General features: G+C 34.1%; 1 protein-coding gene and 3 non-coding genes across 4 annotated transcripts; all 4 read left to right on the plus strand.

Annotated features, from left to right (window-relative positions):
• The first annotated feature begins 8,155 nt into the window (after nt 1-8,155).
• Nucleotides 8,156-8,227, plus strand: TRNAP-UGG. The gene has a single exon. It is a non-coding gene; the product is annotated as a tRNA-Pro (tRNA).
• Nucleotides 8,228-9,790: 1,563 nt separating this feature from the next.
• On the plus strand, nt 9,791-9,862 carry TRNAP-AGG. The gene has a single exon. It is a non-coding gene; the product is annotated as a tRNA-Pro (tRNA).
• Nucleotides 9,863-10,322: 460 nt separating this feature from the next.
• TRNAP-AGG lies at nt 10,323-10,394 on the plus strand. The gene has a single exon. It is a non-coding gene; the product is annotated as a tRNA-Pro (tRNA).
• A 2,764-nt stretch (nt 10,395-13,158) lies between these two features.
• Nucleotides 13,159-15,193, plus strand: LOC116026325 (gamma-glutamyl peptidase 3-like). The gene is made up of 4 exons (XM_031267809.1): nt 13,159-13,554; nt 13,714-13,887; nt 14,504-14,671; nt 15,081-15,193. The coding sequence occupies exons 1-3, from the start codon at nt 13,225-13,227 to the stop codon at nt 14,618-14,620; spliced, it is 621 nt and encodes a 206-aa protein (XP_031123669.1). The 5' UTR covers nt 13,159-13,224; the 3' UTR covers nt 14,621-14,671; nt 15,081-15,193.
• Nucleotides 15,194-16,405: the final 1,212 nt, after the last annotated feature.

Here is a 16,405-nt window from a genome sequence, read left to right on the forward strand (position 1 = left end):
GGTGGGTGGGGGAGGGGGTGGGTAATTTGCAATTCATTATATATTTATATTACTATCTATCCCCTTGGCTTTGCTTTGACCTGACACCAAGTTTATAGTGTGGAAGCTAGATATCAAGTGCAAGGTATGGTTCTAGAAATATGGACCAATTATAATGGGTTTTCCTCTAATGTCTAATTGTCTATAGCAAAAAGTAAAATATGGAGGTAATAATGGTTGAACAAATTGAGTTTAAATAGTTAAAAGTTTGAATTTATGTGTATACAACAAATCAACGTAAGTATGGTGAGAAAAGACAGAATAAAATCAACTAATTAAGAGTGCTAAGTTTACGGAATGTGTTTGAGGTGGAAGTTCGGACTCATGTGTATATTGTAACATTAATAGGGTGAAAAAAGACAGAATAAAATCAACTAACTAAGAGCGCTAAGTCAACAGAATGTGTGAGTTGAAAGTTCTAATTCATGTGTATATATACAGAATACAGTAACGTTAATATATAAGATGAGAGAAAATGCATTGATATTTTAACCTAATTTACATATTATAACATTCTAGTCATGTAAGAAGAATGAAATAAGCATTATCAGCTTACACTTTAGGTTTCCCCATTTTCACTCTAAACTCAAGGGTTTTACAGAGTGCTTGTATACTAATGTCCAATTTTTCACAAACAGAACAAATTCATATTGCATTACTCGAGTTTCTGATATGCATAATACAAGTATACAACTATCACATTCATATTGCATTACTCAAGTTTCTGATATGCATAATACAAGTATACAACTATCACGTACTGAAGCAGATTATTAACTTTATTTTAGATTTTGAAACAAGCAATCTCGTTTATATGGAAAGTTCATGGAAAATATCAAAAAGTAGCTCCAAGAACAAGAATCAAAGTATGAAAAGCATTCACACATTAGTTGCCCTAGAAGTGCAATTTTGACAGTTTTGCTAGATTTGCGTAAGCAATCTCTGTCTTGTTTCCTTTCCCTTGCTTCACCTCTACATTTCACAAAATGCCCTACCCCCCTCACCCCCACCCCCCAAGCCTTAGGGTAATTAGTACCATTCAAGCCCTGCAAATTTCCAATTAATTAACCCCTATCCCCATTAAAATTTATACCATTTATAGATTTGCTAAATATATAATATCAAAAGCATCAATTCCTAATATATACAAATTATACCTGAGATATAAATTACATTAAAAAATTTTGTACTCCAAATTCTATCAATATTTATTTTAAAAAAAAAAAAGAATCTGTATAGGTAGTTCAGTTGGTCACGGGTGTTAAATTTGAGAAGAAAAATCAGGTCTATTCTCACCGGTGAGAGCGTGAGAACAATCTCTGAGGAACTCCCTGTGTGCAATAAGTAAAAATTTAACATATGTGTTCAACTGAGTAACCATAATTTATATCTTTTCTGTTGGCCTGAAGTGTGAAAGGCCATTAAGATTAGAGTTTCAAGTATTCTACCAGGATGAAAGATTATTAGTAAAAATTTAACTCATTATTTTAGTAAGAAAATTATGTTGTATCTAATATTCTAATTAGGTCATCCTTTCGGGCGAATTGAAAATTTTGTTATTGGAATTGGAAAAGAAAACTGACTCTCCTGAGTCCTGACCAAACAGGCATCAATTCCTAGGCAGTTAATGTTTTTTTTTTTTTTCGGTTTTAATAATAATATTATTATTTTTTTCGAGACTTGCACCAAAAGCCCAAATGGTCCAAAATAAGCATTAGCCTCGGCAGGAAGACTGTTTATGGCCTAACATTCGTTTATGGATTCTAGGGGTTGCCTGATAGCTGCTGCTAAGCAGGTTTCATTTATTTAGTATTTTTTCTATTCCCTATAATCTTTTTTGTTTTTGATTTCCTTATTTTGTTTGATAAAAATAAAATGATAGATAATTTTTGACAAGAAAATTTTATATAGTGTGATATATTGGGATTAATTGATAACATTACACGATTCTTGTTGTTCACTGTTGATGGGATATGAGCCCGCGAGAAAATAGTGATGCTAAATGGGACGACAAGAAAGACATGAGGAAGCGTAGGGTCAAGAAAGCGAAAGAAAGCGAGTCAGCCAATGGGGGCGGAGATCGGTGGTGGGCGACATAGAATAATGTAAGTGGTCAGTCCAATCAGGTGGTGAGACCAATCAAGAGTTCGATAGACAAGGATTCAGTCGAATCCCATTATGTAGTCAAGCGGATGAGAGAACTAGACTAATGGGTCGAACGGATTAAGGGACCAGGTTGATGGGACGAATGGATGGAGGAACTAGGCTGATGGGTCGAAAGGGTGGAAGAGCCACTCTGACAGGATGGACGAGTGGAAGAGCCAGGTTGCTGCGGTTGGATGGAAGAAGAAGCGGGGCGGAAAGGACTGAACGAGTGAGGAAGTTAGACGTGGGCCAAGTGAGTCAGAGGAGCCGATTGATTGAAGATGAGTGATAGAAAAAGTCGGTCGGGCACATGTAAGATGTAAGATGTGGAGGGTCTTTGTCGAAGTGAGGCGTCGGGTCATTAATGAGCCATTAATGAAGAGTTAATAAGCAATGATGAGGAGGAACGTTGTAGGATGCGGATCGGCGCGGGAAAAGTGGAGCCGTCAACAATGATTAGAAGTTATGGCATTTAAGTATATTAATTATTGTAACAATAGCATTTATGGTGGACTGACCGTTGGACTCGGTTGAACATATGCATGTATAAAAGCCTAAGAAAGGCACAGTAAAAGGGGTTAGCAATTTCGGAATACACACGAGAGAATTTGTGAGAAAACTTTTGAATGTACTTTCCGGTGACTTTGAACCATTATCCGGTAGTGTTAGTCTGCCGGCTGACTGTCCTATTGGTAAGAAAACCAACAACTGTACAATTAATCTAATTTCACCATATCAAAGAAACAAAGTGTGCAAGGGAGCTTTGGAATGGGTGGACGTGTGGATAGAGTATGATTTTCATACGTGAAAGTCACGAATTTAATTCTTACCAGTACTTTCTCGATTGAATCCGTCTCATTGGATTTTAGACTTTCGATGTACCTATTTACATGTATTATGCAATACTTCATGCACAAAATTTTAGTACTTAATTAATTTTTAAAAATTTACATGATACTTTTTTCTCAATAACAATACAAGGAGTGGGACAATTAAATTGAAACAAAAAAGTATAGATAAAAAGAATTTACTCAAATTTCATGTTTAAATTAGATTGGTTGGTTTATTAAGAGATGAGAGACAAACCCTAGGTAGTGTGAGTTAGCATTAATTAGTTTATGTGGTCGGACAGATCGGACCGACGACACTTTATCCGAACAAGATTTGGAACATATGCTTCTTGGAAGCTTTCTTTTTCCTTAATTTGTTACATTACAAAATTGGCATTCTCTATCATACCCCATACTTTAAAGCTGGAGAATGCAAAAGGTTTGGCAGCCTTCAAGCTTTTTTTGCTCAACAATTATATATATAATCAGGTTGAAATAAGAACTAGTAATCCCGTGAAAATGTCATGACTACTTTTATCTATTAATCTATTGATTAATAGTTGAAAATTAATGAAAAATGAGAGAAAAAAATGTTATGGTATTATTTATATTACGATAGTATATTTGAGAATATTTGATAATGCATCTAGAAAAAACTAATAATGAACACACTGAGTACACTATTACATATTCTAAGTGCACAATTAGTTATTCGGAGATGGGTATCAAATATTTCAAATGCGCTATCATAATTTCAGAAATATAACTGCATTTTCTCTTAATTTTTAGCTCTTAATCATTTTATATACAAATTCTTTAAGGGTTACTAATTCTCTCTCTCTCTCTCTCTCTCTCTCTCTCTCTCTCTCTCTCTCTCTCTCTCTCTCTCTCTCTCTCTCTCATACATATATATCAATTTAGTTGCCCGTAAGGGCAGCCTGAGTGGCAAGACCAAGACGCTCGTGGTCGTGAGGTCCTGAGTTCGAAACCGTCTGCCACCCGGGTTTGAGCCGGTCAGCTATGGGCAACCTAGGCTGGTTAACCTCCTTGTGGTCTTTTGCCGGCTAGGATCACAGGGCGAGGGTTTACTCACATACTCGGAAGAGGAGTGGGGTTTGCCTCGATAAACCCAATATATCAATTTAGTTTTTTCTACAACAATTAATATTCTCGCAACTATAAGATTAATTCAAATTCAGTTCAAGTCACGTAACACATAAAAAAAAAAAAAAAGCCAAAAAGAGGCTGAAAACAATAATAGCAAAAGAGCCCACTAACCAAAAGGGTCAATACCTCATTTTGCATATAGCATAGAATTTATTAAATTTAAAAATAAAAATAAAAATAACTAAAAAAAAGCCCTTTTTTGGCATATTGAACTGTTATATGTAATCAAAGATCTTGTGGTCTAGTGGCACCTAATTTACTCTCCTATATTGAGGGGAGTGAGTTCGAGCTGAGCTTCAGGAAATGTGATTATAATAGAATTAGTAGTATGCATTATTGAGCCAGATCTCTTAAGAACGTGGTTGAGAAAGTAAACCCATATGATATGGTGAGGGTATTTTTAATTATTTTTGTTAGAGATTAAAGAAATTGCCTCATCTCTCGAACATAGAGAAAGCAATGCATAAAAAATCAAAAAGCAGAGGTAAAACAAAAATTCAAAGAAAAACAAAAGGGTTTGGGTAAATGTGAGACCAAAAAGCCATAACATATGTAGTGACATGGAGAGTGTATTTTAAATTATTTTTGTTTGTCCAAAAAGAGAATTGTGTTATTATGAAATCACGTTGTCATTGCTTTAAGAATGGAGGGTGTGACCACGTTGCTTTATGAATTTTGTGGTAATATCTATATATTTATAGAAAAAAAATGTCTGAAATATTTTTGTCTTATTGATTTTACTCGGTATGTTTTGATTAATTGGTTATTAAACTAAGATACTTCTTACAAGATTTGTTCTACTAAAATCATATGTTATTTGTTTGTCACTATTTGATGTGTGTAATAACCCGCAAATCAAATCAATCGCTCACCCTCTATCGTTCTTTTTTGGGCAACACGTGGACCATAGGTCATTTTACTCTGATACCAAACTGAAGCATTTGCTTCATCCCAACTAAAAGGTTAAGATATTAGTTGGATTGTACATTTATGTTTATATATTATATGCTCAACACGCAAATCACATATGAAAGGTAAATTATATTTTGTTTGTCAGTGTCCGATAGTGAGCAAGGGGTACAATTAGCTCGATCAATATGTTATTGACAAAAATTTAATTCATGACATTCCTACACAAGAACCATTATCCACCTATTCGACCACCCCTTTCGACACATGATAATCATCTTTATATTATAAAGATAACTACAATTTGATTGGAAATAATCTATGAGTAAGAAAGTATATATGCAGCTTTATTTTAAATACTAAAGGTTACTTATAAAGTATAACAAGGATATTGTAAATAATAAAATTTAGTGTAATCTACTCACCTTTTTAATTGTTTAATTATAAATTTTATAGACAAAAGCATGTGCTCTTATTATAGTTATATGCATAATTCGTATATTATTGCCTAGATTTAGGATAAAGTGCATCACAAATGTTCATTGAAATTGTACCGGAAGTTCATAAAACAGGAATGCTATGATGTTGTTTGTAAAAGTTATGCTCCATTTTTATCATAGTTATGATATCTCTTGAAATAAAATGCACCTTACATAATGAATCATAGATTACAATTATGACGAAGAAACACCAAAACTTCAAATGAATATTGATATGTGTATGTGTGCACTCGCCCATGCTTTCCCGTGTTAGGCTGGCCATGTTGTCGTGTGTCTGACTAGTTCATATCATGTCGTGCCAAGTCAACGTGTGATTTCTGGTGCACGCCTTAGCAAAACCGTGAAGGCTATAGGTGTGTGTGTGTGTGTGTGTATGTGAACCCGCCCACGCTTTCCTGTGTTAGGCTGGCCATGCTATCGTATGCCTGGCTATTCTTATCATGTCGTGCCAAGTCAACGTGTGATCTCTCGTGTATGCCTTAGCAAAACCATGAAGGATATAGGGGTATGTGTGAACCGGCCCATGCTTTCCTGTGTTAGGCTGGCCATGCTATCGTGTGTCCAGCCAGTTCATATCATGTCGTGCCAAGTCAACGTGTGATTTCTCATGCATGCCTTAGCAAAACCGTGAAGGCTATAGGTGTGCCATTAGAGTGCAACAAATTAAAGATGAACTCTATCTAGTTGTATCTAATATTCTCATTACTCTGAGACTAATTCAGATTTAACCTAAATCGGAAGAAAGTGACCCAAAATTCGTTAACGTAGCATATCTATACGAATCAAATCTCTAACTTTACAGTTGCATAAGCCGCCTACTCAATATCCAAGTAAATGATATACTCCATATTATTGTGTTACAAATCCAAGAGTTCTTTTGTTTGGGCTTGTGAAGTCTCAAAGCCCAACCCAATAGCCACTAAACCCACAAACCATTTTTCTTATCTGATATAATAAGAATGTTGTAGATAAGAAAATGGGACCATTGATGATATTTCTTGACTATTCTCATTTCAAGAATAAAAGTGGATGAGGATCCAAATTTTCACTTGCCAAGTTGTGGGAGTATTATATACTAATTATAAAATTGACAATTTTGTGAATTCAGCTGGATACAAGTCTTTATTCATTTCTCCCTCTCACCAATATATGTATATGTATGTGTGTGTATATATAGTCTTTGTTGGATGACAAGAGAAAGACAACTATTACTTAAAAGTGTGCATGAGATAAATCTTTGTTCTCTGTAATATATAATTCATAAATTACACAGGAGAGGTAAATCACATTAGAAAGATCATATTTGATGGACTTGATTAAGAGATTGTTGACAAGAATTGAACACGTGACTTTTAGCTACGATAATCATCTTTCACCTGTTTGATTATTTCATTCCGGGCAACTTATATAAATTTCGAGAAAATGGAAATAGGGAGGTAAAGTGTGATAGTTATGGTAATTCGGTACATAGATTATAGTAACGTTGAATCAATTCTTATAAATCAATTGAGAATTATTAGAAGTATACACTTGGAAGGTGTGGATTTGATCTTGTTTTATGTATACTTGAAATTTTTTTCTATAAAAGATATGCACAATGAAAAAGTATATTATTTTATACAACTTAAAAGCAGACAAAATTTTAAAGTTTGCACTCAAATTTCTAACTAGTTTGAGGATTTGAAAAAATGTTCATCGCTATTTTTATACTAACAATAAAAAATATCCAAGATGTTTCATCAAAAGATTGACAGCGGGCTAACTAAGACAATGGGTGGTTACCACTTAACGTTAAATTAAGTGGATAGTGTCATTGAGCTCCTAAATAATTTTTTTTAAAGTTCTATTAAAATCATTTAAATTGGTAAAAATGTTCAATTGAATCGTAAATGACTTGTTTATCAGGTTACTACTTCTTTGGGCTAAGACGCGATATTTTTGCTTAGGGGCTCAATTGAATTATCCGATTAATTTTTGGAGCCAATTTAATCTTTTTTCCTTAGATTAAATAGCTCCACCTTAAATACTTATGAGTTTCATTGTTTTACTTTCAAAATTTGTTAATTAAATATTTACGAATTTCAATAATTTACCTTTGAGTTCTTTTTCATAAATACATTTACTTTTCTTGTAGTGATAGGTAATCACATTACTTTTATTTTACTTCAACTCATTTTTTGATGTTGCAATAATGTTATACGTAGTATTATATTACCAAAGTTGTCATATAACTTGAATCAAAACAAGTTATATATGATAAGTTGGGGATATATGGGGTGCGACCCCTAACTGAGTTAGTTGGATAGTTAGTTTAGTAACTATAAGCTTTTAAATTTAACTCTCTATAAGAGCTGCTTATCGACCTTCTTGGTTTAAACTAGATTAGTATTATTTTACTTCAAATTAGGTACTATTCAAATTGGACATCTAGTCTAGTGGTATGTTACTCGCTTAGGGTGCAAGTGGTCCCGAGTTCAATTCTCAGAATGCCCCTTACCCCTTTACCCCACCGAATTGAATTTCAGTACAGATATGAACAATTTAGGGAAGTTGCTAAATATTGTTGGGCATTTGGTCTAGTGGTATTATTCTTGCTTTGGGTGCGAGAGGTCCCAAGTTCAATTCTTGGAATGCCCCTTACCCTTATACCCCACCTAGTTGAACGTGTTCCCAAACGAGTTCAATGCTCGAACATAAACAAATAGTTTGTCGAACATTTAGTCTAGTGGTATAATTCTCGCTTAGAGTGCGAGAGGTCTCGAGTTCAATTCTCGAAATTGTTTAAGTATTTGATGGGCATTTAGTCTAGTGGTATGATTCTAGGGTGTGAGAGGTCCTGAGTACAATTCTCAAAATGCCCTTTTACCCCACCTAACTAGATTCTCACTTTGGGTGCGAGAGGTCCCAAGTTCAATTCTCGGAATGCCCCTTACCCTTTTACCCCTCCTANCCCAAGTTCAATTCTTGGAATGCCCCTTACCCTTATACCCCACCTAGTTGAACGTGTTCCCAAACGAGTTCAATGCTCGAACATAAACAAATAGTTTGTCGAACATTTAGTCTAGTGGTATAATTCTCGCTTAGAGTGCGAGAGGTCTCGAGTTCAATTCTCGAAATTGTTTAAGTATTTGATGGGCATTTAGTCTAGTGGTATGATTCTAGGGTGTGAGAGGTCCTGAGTACAATTCTCAAAATGCCCTTTTACCCCACCTAACTAGATTCTCACTTTGGGTGCGAGAGGTCCCAAGTTCAATTCTCGGAATGCCCCTTACCCTTTTACCCCTCCTAATTGAATTTCAGTTCACCTATGACTAACTTAAGGAAGTTACTAAATATTTGTTGGGCATTTGGTTCAATTCTTGGAATGCCTTTTACCCCACCTAATTGAATTTCAGCTCAGCTATGAATAGCTTAAGGAAGTTACTAAATACTTGTTGGGCATTTGGTCTAGTGGTATGATTCTCACTTAGGGTGCGAGAGGTCTCGAGTTCAATTCTTGGAATGCCCCATACCTCTTTACCCCACCGAATTGAATTTTGGTATAGATATGAACAATTTAGGGAAATTGTTAAATATTGTTGGCATTTGGTCTAGTGGTATGATTCTTGCTTTGGGTGTGAGAGGTCTCGAGTTCAATTCTCAGAATGCCCCTTACCCTTATACCCCACCTAGTTGAATGTGTCCGCAAACGTTAACGAACACTTATCAAGTGAATAGTTCGTCGAAAACTCTGTTCGCCAACACCCCTATTGTTAGGGAAGTTGCTAAATATTTTCGCTTAGGGTGCGAGAGGTCTCGAGTTCAATTCTCGAAATTGCTAAGTGTTTGATGGGCATTTAGTCTAGTGGTATGATTTTCTCAAAATGCCCTTTTTTACCCCACCTAACTAGATTCTCACTTTGGGTGCGAGAGGTCCCGAGTTCAATTCTCGGAATGCCCCTTACCCTTTTACCCCTCCTAAGTTCAATTCTCGGAATGCCCCTTACCCTTTTACCCCTCCTAATTGAAATTCTCGGAATGCCCCTTACCCTTTTACCCCTCCTAATTGAATTTCAGTTCACCTATGACTAACTTAAGGAAGTTACTAAATATTTGTTGGGCATTTAGTTCAATTCTTGGAATGCCCCTTACCCCTTTACCCCACCTAATTGAATTTCAGCTCAGTTATGAATAGCTTAAGGAAGTTACTAAACATTTGTTGGGCATTTGGTCTAGTGGTATGATTCTCGTTTAGGGTGCGAGAGGTCTTGAGTTCAATTCTCAAAATGCCCTTTACCCCACCGAATTGAATTTCAGTACAAATATGAACAATTTAGGGAAGTTGCTAAATATTGTTGGGTATTTGATCTAGTGGTATGGTTTTTGCTTTGGGTGCGAGAGGTCCCGAGATCAACTCTTAGAATGCCCCTTTTACCCCTCCTAATTGAATTTCGGTTCACCTATGAATAACTTAAGGAAGAGATCAACTCTTAGAATGCCCATTTACCCCACCTAATTGAATTTCAGCTATGAATAGCTTAAGGAAGTTACTAAATATTTGTTGGGCATTTGGTCTAGTGGTATGATTCTCGCTTAATATTTGTTGGGCATTTGGTCTAGTGGTATGATTCTCGCTTAGTGTGCAAGAGGTATTTGTTGGGCATTTGGTCTAGTGGTATGATTCTCGCTTAGTATTTGTTGGGCATTTGGTCTAGTGGTATGATTCTCGCTTAGTGTGCAAGAGGTATTTGTTGGGCATTTGGTCTAGTGGTATGATTCTCGCTTAGGGTGCAAGAGGTCCCGAGTTCAATTCTCGAAATGCCCCTTACCCCTGTAACCCACCTAATTGAATTTCAGTTCAGCTATGAATAACTTAAGGAAGTTACTAGGGTGCGGGAGGTCCCAAATAGCCTCTTACCTTATTGAATTTCAGTTCAGTTATGAACAATTCAGGGAAGTGAGCTTTACTCTAGTGAATGTAATTTTTGTATAAATTAAAATTAGAGATACATTATGCGAAGAATACGATGAATCAGAATTCAGAATCATATTCCTAGTTAGCATGAGAATATTTACTTAATAAGTGGAATGTTGCATCTATTATATTTCTCACAACGTGACATAGGCCGCAATTAATATATTGTTCTATCTAATTAAATTCTGGCTGCCAAAATCAAGAATGTTCTGTCGGAATAATATTTGTCATTAGTATTATCGAATCTCCCAATTTGTTAGGGAGGCCTAATCAAGATTCTACATCTTTCCAAAATCCTAATTCTATGCAATTTGGGAATGAAAGAGAATAATTTCTGTTTAAAATTCTTCAATTTTTATTTACTTGTTTTTTTACCAATAAAAAAAAAGTAAACAAAAATGTAAAGGTTCTCAAAGAAAAAGATTAATAGATAAGAATTTATTTGTATATATTTTAAAAAAAAGATATGTAGTCAAAGAAAAACAAGTTCTGATTTTTAAATTACTATATTTAATGTCTGCAACTTCAAAAAGAAATTATTTAAAACGTGTATTATTCTTTAATTTTAATGTATTATTGTATCACCTATCTTGCCATTTTTTAAAAATACATTTTATGGTAAACGACACGTAAATTTCAAATATAGAATAAAAAGTATATATATATTAACACCAACTTACATCTTAATCCTATTCCATATTCTTTGTAATATAATATTTTAATTAATTTTTTAGATAACGAGAAAAGTCATTATATTGCGTAGCCGCGTTAACATGTTCCAACTCATGTATGTACTAGGTAAATCATACTCTTATGTGTAATAGCCCACAAACCAAGCCACATCACTCATGTGTAATAGCTTACAAAACACATGAGAAGTAAACTGCAATAGAAAAGTCATGTGACACGAAATTGACCGAGAAGATATTATTATTAACAAAAATCAAACTTATAATCTTCTAATCCTCTAATATGATAAATTGATAATCATGTCCCCTCCACTCAAACACAACTTTCAAGACTTAAATATTTTTCTTTTAAAGCTACGGATCGGAGCACTAGTTGAAGACTTCTACTTTAATACTGTAATTCATGTAAGGTAATGTTTGACAACACATCAGTATAACATTTTTGACTAGGTATATACATAAAAATATGTTATATATTTTTAATTTGTTATTAAAATTTATTTATTGTAATCCATTTTCCTGTGTATATAACTAGAACTAGTCATCTATCCAATGTGTTATTGTTGTGTTAAGTTTTGACCGGAAAAAACCACCTATCTAAATTTGGTTTGGTTAAGATCTCTTTATCATGGCACACACATACAAGAATGGATCATCCAACATTGTAGTTACATTAACGATTAGTTTATCAACTGCGCTAAGTTACGTTGTTGAGTTCACTATTTTGCTAATAACAGCACACATACTTATATCTAAGTTAGCTAGAGATAATCTTGTGATAGTGTAATTAGATTTGATACTCGTCGTACGCGACGTAGAATATAATATACCAAGAATAAAATATACAATGAGTTTGAGTACAATTTTACTAGAGTACGAGATTCGATCTTACAACGCTCTTCAGTTAAAGTTTATGAAAAGTTGAGATTTAAAATCCCCAAACTAGTGGGTATTTATGACGGTCCCATTTGCTAATTAGCAATATAAATTTGACCGCTATTTGCTAATTAAGAGCTTTGACAATACCATTTCTTCCTTAAATATTGGCCTTAGAACTTAGTTCAGTCTCATGTCTTGAAGTTTAATTATTGTCAACTATATCTTGGTCAAATCCGTCATACACAATTTTCCTAATAAAATTTATCTCTTATATATAATCTATAGACTATTATGGAGTTTACCTCATACTATACACACCCAACTCTCAAATATAGTTAATTATTGCTAATTATCTCTTGGTCAAATTTGTCATCTTTCTAATAGGATTTATCTCTTCTTCTCTCAAAAGGTTGAATCCTCCCAAGATCCCTCGCACTTGGGCCAATTGAGCATTTGGAAGGATATAAATCACAGTGACTCAATGACTCGGCAGATAGGCTAAATGCCGGTGCACACAAGGGGTCGGTCTACTTTGAGTATAATTCACACTCTGTTGCAGAGGTTCTAGCCTTAGTCTCTTCTTCGAAATACTGTCGGTGCACACCGGTCACTTCAAATTTACCGACCAACACTACATATTGGACGAAAATTCCGTCCAACTTTCCATCCACATAACTTTGGCGTCATAAAGTTGAGATTTTTATTAAAATACCCACAAACATTTTGGACGAAAAACGCGAGATTTTCAGCAGTGAGGGATCTGTCCACTTTGAGTATAATTCCACACTGACGATGCCGAAGTTCGGACCATAATCTCTCCTTTCAAATACTGCCTACTGAACCAGTGAGCTAAGCCCTTGCGGACAAATACGAGTTATCTCTCCTATATAATTTGTAAATTATTACACAAAACTTGAATTTACCCGGTACTCACTCAACCTTAAAATAATGGTTACAGATTCACCTCGTCGTCCATTTATTCCCAGTTTGCTCCTATAAATAGAGGAATACATCGCTGTCTCTCTCAAGAATCCCATACCCACAAAACTCTTCTCCCCAATCCATTAAAATTCTCTCTCTCTCTCTTTCTCTCTCTCTCTCAAAGAGTGAAAATGAAGATGATGAAGGTTGAAGGAGAGCAGAAGAGATATGCATTGTTGCTAGCCGCAAGGGACTCAGATTATGTGAAGAAAGTATACGGAGGATACTTAAACGTGTTCATAGAAACTCTGGGAGAAGAAGGAGAAATATGGGATTTATTCCGGGTGGTCGACGGCGACTTTCCGGCGATGGATGACCTCCATAGCTATGAAGGTTTTGTGATCAGTGGAAGCCCTTATGATGCCTATGGCAATGAGCCATGGATTCTCCAGCTCTGCCTTCTTCTCCAAGCTTTGTTCTCCATGCAAAAGAAAGTCCTCGGCATTTGCTTTGGCCACCAAGTAAGTTAATGCCAAATAAACCTTAATTTTCCGGCCACCGTTTTTTTTCGGAGTACAGAATCAGGCATTTGCGTCTGAAGTGGGCGTCTGAAGTATGTACTTCTGATAGTTAATTACATTGACTTGTTTTGTGAAGTGATTGTTTTGTTTTTTATTTAGGTTTTGTGTAGAGCTTTGGGAGGAAAAGTTGGGAAGGCTTATAGTGGATGGGATATTGGAGTTAGAAAAGTGGAGATTGTGAAGGATTTATGCTTCCAATTCCTTGGTGATGATGATGATAATTTGGAAGAAACATCACCATCTCTTTCCATCATTGAGGTTCATCAAGATGAGGTATATATGCATAACAATATACTTTTATAGAAATTTTAAAAGTTTGAATCGTACAACCACCAATCTTTTAAAATCTTTAAAAGTTTATAAAAAGTCTTAATGGAATACACGGCCTAAGAAAAATTAGAAAAACAAAAACAAAAAAACAAAAAAAAAAAAAACAAAAGAAGATTGACATTTTCATAATAACGACAAGTGGCAATTCTCCTTGACTAGCTTCTGTGTGCCTCTTGGAGCGAGCTGGGACTAGTCAGGTAAACTCTGACCGTCAAACAGACGGACAAATACCCAGAACAACTCGTGATTTTACAAACACAAAAAAAATGACATTTTCATAATAACGACGGTACATTTGAAAATGCTTGATAATATATCTGCAGATAACAAATAGTGCACGCACGCACCTGAATGCACTATCAGTTATCTACAAATGCACTATTAAATGTTTCCAAATGCATCATCATAGATAGATAAATGTCCGCACAATTTTTCTATAATTTTCAACACTTATCATCTATCTTAGATAGACGAATGAGATCCGAGCTGAAACTACATATTTTTATTTGATCTTCTTCTAATCTATAAAATGATGTTGTGTATATACATGAATATATAGGTATGGGAAGTGCCAATAGGAGCAGAGGTGTTGGCATTCTCGGACAAGACATGCGTGGAAATGTTTAGGATTGGAGAACATATTCTTGGAATTCAAGGACATCCTGAGTACACTTAAGACATCCTCAATAACCTCATTGACCGTTTGCTCTCCAATGGCTCCATAGAGGTACAATGTTTAAATATAACCATTACCCAATATTGTAATCAATACCTAGATATATTTATAATTTGACAAACCTTTTACTTTAAATAAAATATAGACATATATATATATATATATATATATATATATATATATATAATCCATGAACATATTAGACTTGACTCAAAAAAAAAAAAAACTCAAAGTTTAGATCAAGGATACCAATTGTCCGACCCCAAAGCCGGTTTTAGAGGGTCAGTCCCAACAGCTAATCGATAGTTGTTATGACAGTTACAAGTACCTGCTTCAATTCACTAGAGTAATGTCCGAAGGATTACTAAAGAAACCGTTGACTAATGATATGATTCTTATTTTAAAAGTAAATTTTCTTTATATTTTTTAAATAATTATCTAATTACATGCATGCATGCAGATAGGGTTTGCTGAAGATGTAAGGGCCAAGATTTTGGCAGCGGAGCCAGATAGAAAGTGCTGGGAGAAGATCTGCAAAACGTTCCTTAAAGGAAAAGTTGAAATATGAATTTTTTTTTTAAAATAAATATTTATTTCTGACCTATTTATGTCTTGTTTGTATTTTGTAACACTGTATAACAATATGAATATCTGATGTAAAATGTTATCTAATAATGGAAGTTAAAATATTAATAATATATTTGATACGCAACTAGCAGAGTAATTTTTTGGATACTACTAACTTTGTTACAATTTAATATCTGTTATAACTTTAATTCATTTTCTTAAGAATGAGAACTCATATATACAGTTTACTTCTATAATATGATTTACGGCTATTATATAAAAGTGAAATTTATTCAATTTACACCCTCGAATAATAGCTGCATTGTCATTAAACACAATTGCAAAGGTTGTTTCATATACTACTATCGAACTAACATCATATTTTTGATCCGGTAAACTTAGAGATTCAAATCTTGTAGCGATGCATCATGTTAAATGACTATAAGTCAAATTTTTCTTAAGTTAAATTTTGAGGGCACTGACCTTAGTCGAATAAGAATTAGATGTTGTATAAAAAATATTTAAAAAAAATTATATACTTGGTTAGTGTTAGTAGTTTATATACCAATACCCAACTAACATCATATTTTTGACCTTGTAAATTCTCGGAAGAATTAATGTTTTGATTGTTTGACCTTATAAGGCTGTAGAAGTGTCAGATTTTGAATTCAATGAACATGCACAGATCTAATTATGGGTAGTTGACTAGTTGTAGAAAGACATGATAAATTCCTTAACGAACTTGAACGTTGAACGAGATATATGTAGCTTAATTAGTGCATGTTCAAATAACTATATATTTATTAATGTTGACTGTAGCTTCAATTCAAGAACCAAATATATTTCATATATATCACCTGAAAGATGTGACTACGTAGGTAAAATATAATTTTTGTATTTAAAAGACAAAATTAAATTCTCATTAATATTTATTATTTTCTTGATTAAACCCGTCACAAAAGACTTACTAATGTGATATACTCATATACCCAGCAAAATTATATATTTATTTGTACTCGCTATTAATAGCATGTGTACAAGTAACAACAATACAATCCGATATGATCATAAACAATGTAGCTAGTTATATCAATACTTATCACAACAAAAATTGTACAAAAGTTTACTACTACACCTATTTCCTTATATACAATATAAAAAAGTTATGACTAATAACGAATATATAATTATATTTCCTTATATATATGGCCTGGTTCT

The sequence above is a fragment of the Ipomoea triloba genome, chromosome 7 (genome assembly GCF_003576645.1).
Source record: "Ipomoea triloba cultivar NCNSP0323 chromosome 7, ASM357664v1".
Lineage (NCBI taxonomy): Eukaryota > Viridiplantae > Streptophyta > Magnoliopsida > Solanales > Convolvulaceae > Ipomoea > Ipomoea triloba.

What these genes read in the sequence shown, in the direction of transcription:
- LOC116026325 (XM_031267809.1), top strand. Translation starts at nt 13,225, where the DNA reads ATGAAGATGATGAAGGTTGAAGGAGAGCAGAAGAGATATGCATTGTTG. An exon ending in GCATTTGCTTTGGCCACCAA is followed by an intron (nt 13,555 to 13,713) that starts GTAAGTTAATGC and finishes TTTTTTATTTAG; the next exon opens with GTTTTGTGTAGAGCTTTGGG. An exon ending in TTGAGGTTCATCAAGATGAG is followed by an intron (nt 13,888 to 14,503) that starts GTATATATGCAT and finishes ATGAATATATAG; the next exon opens with GTATGGGAAGTGCCAATAGG.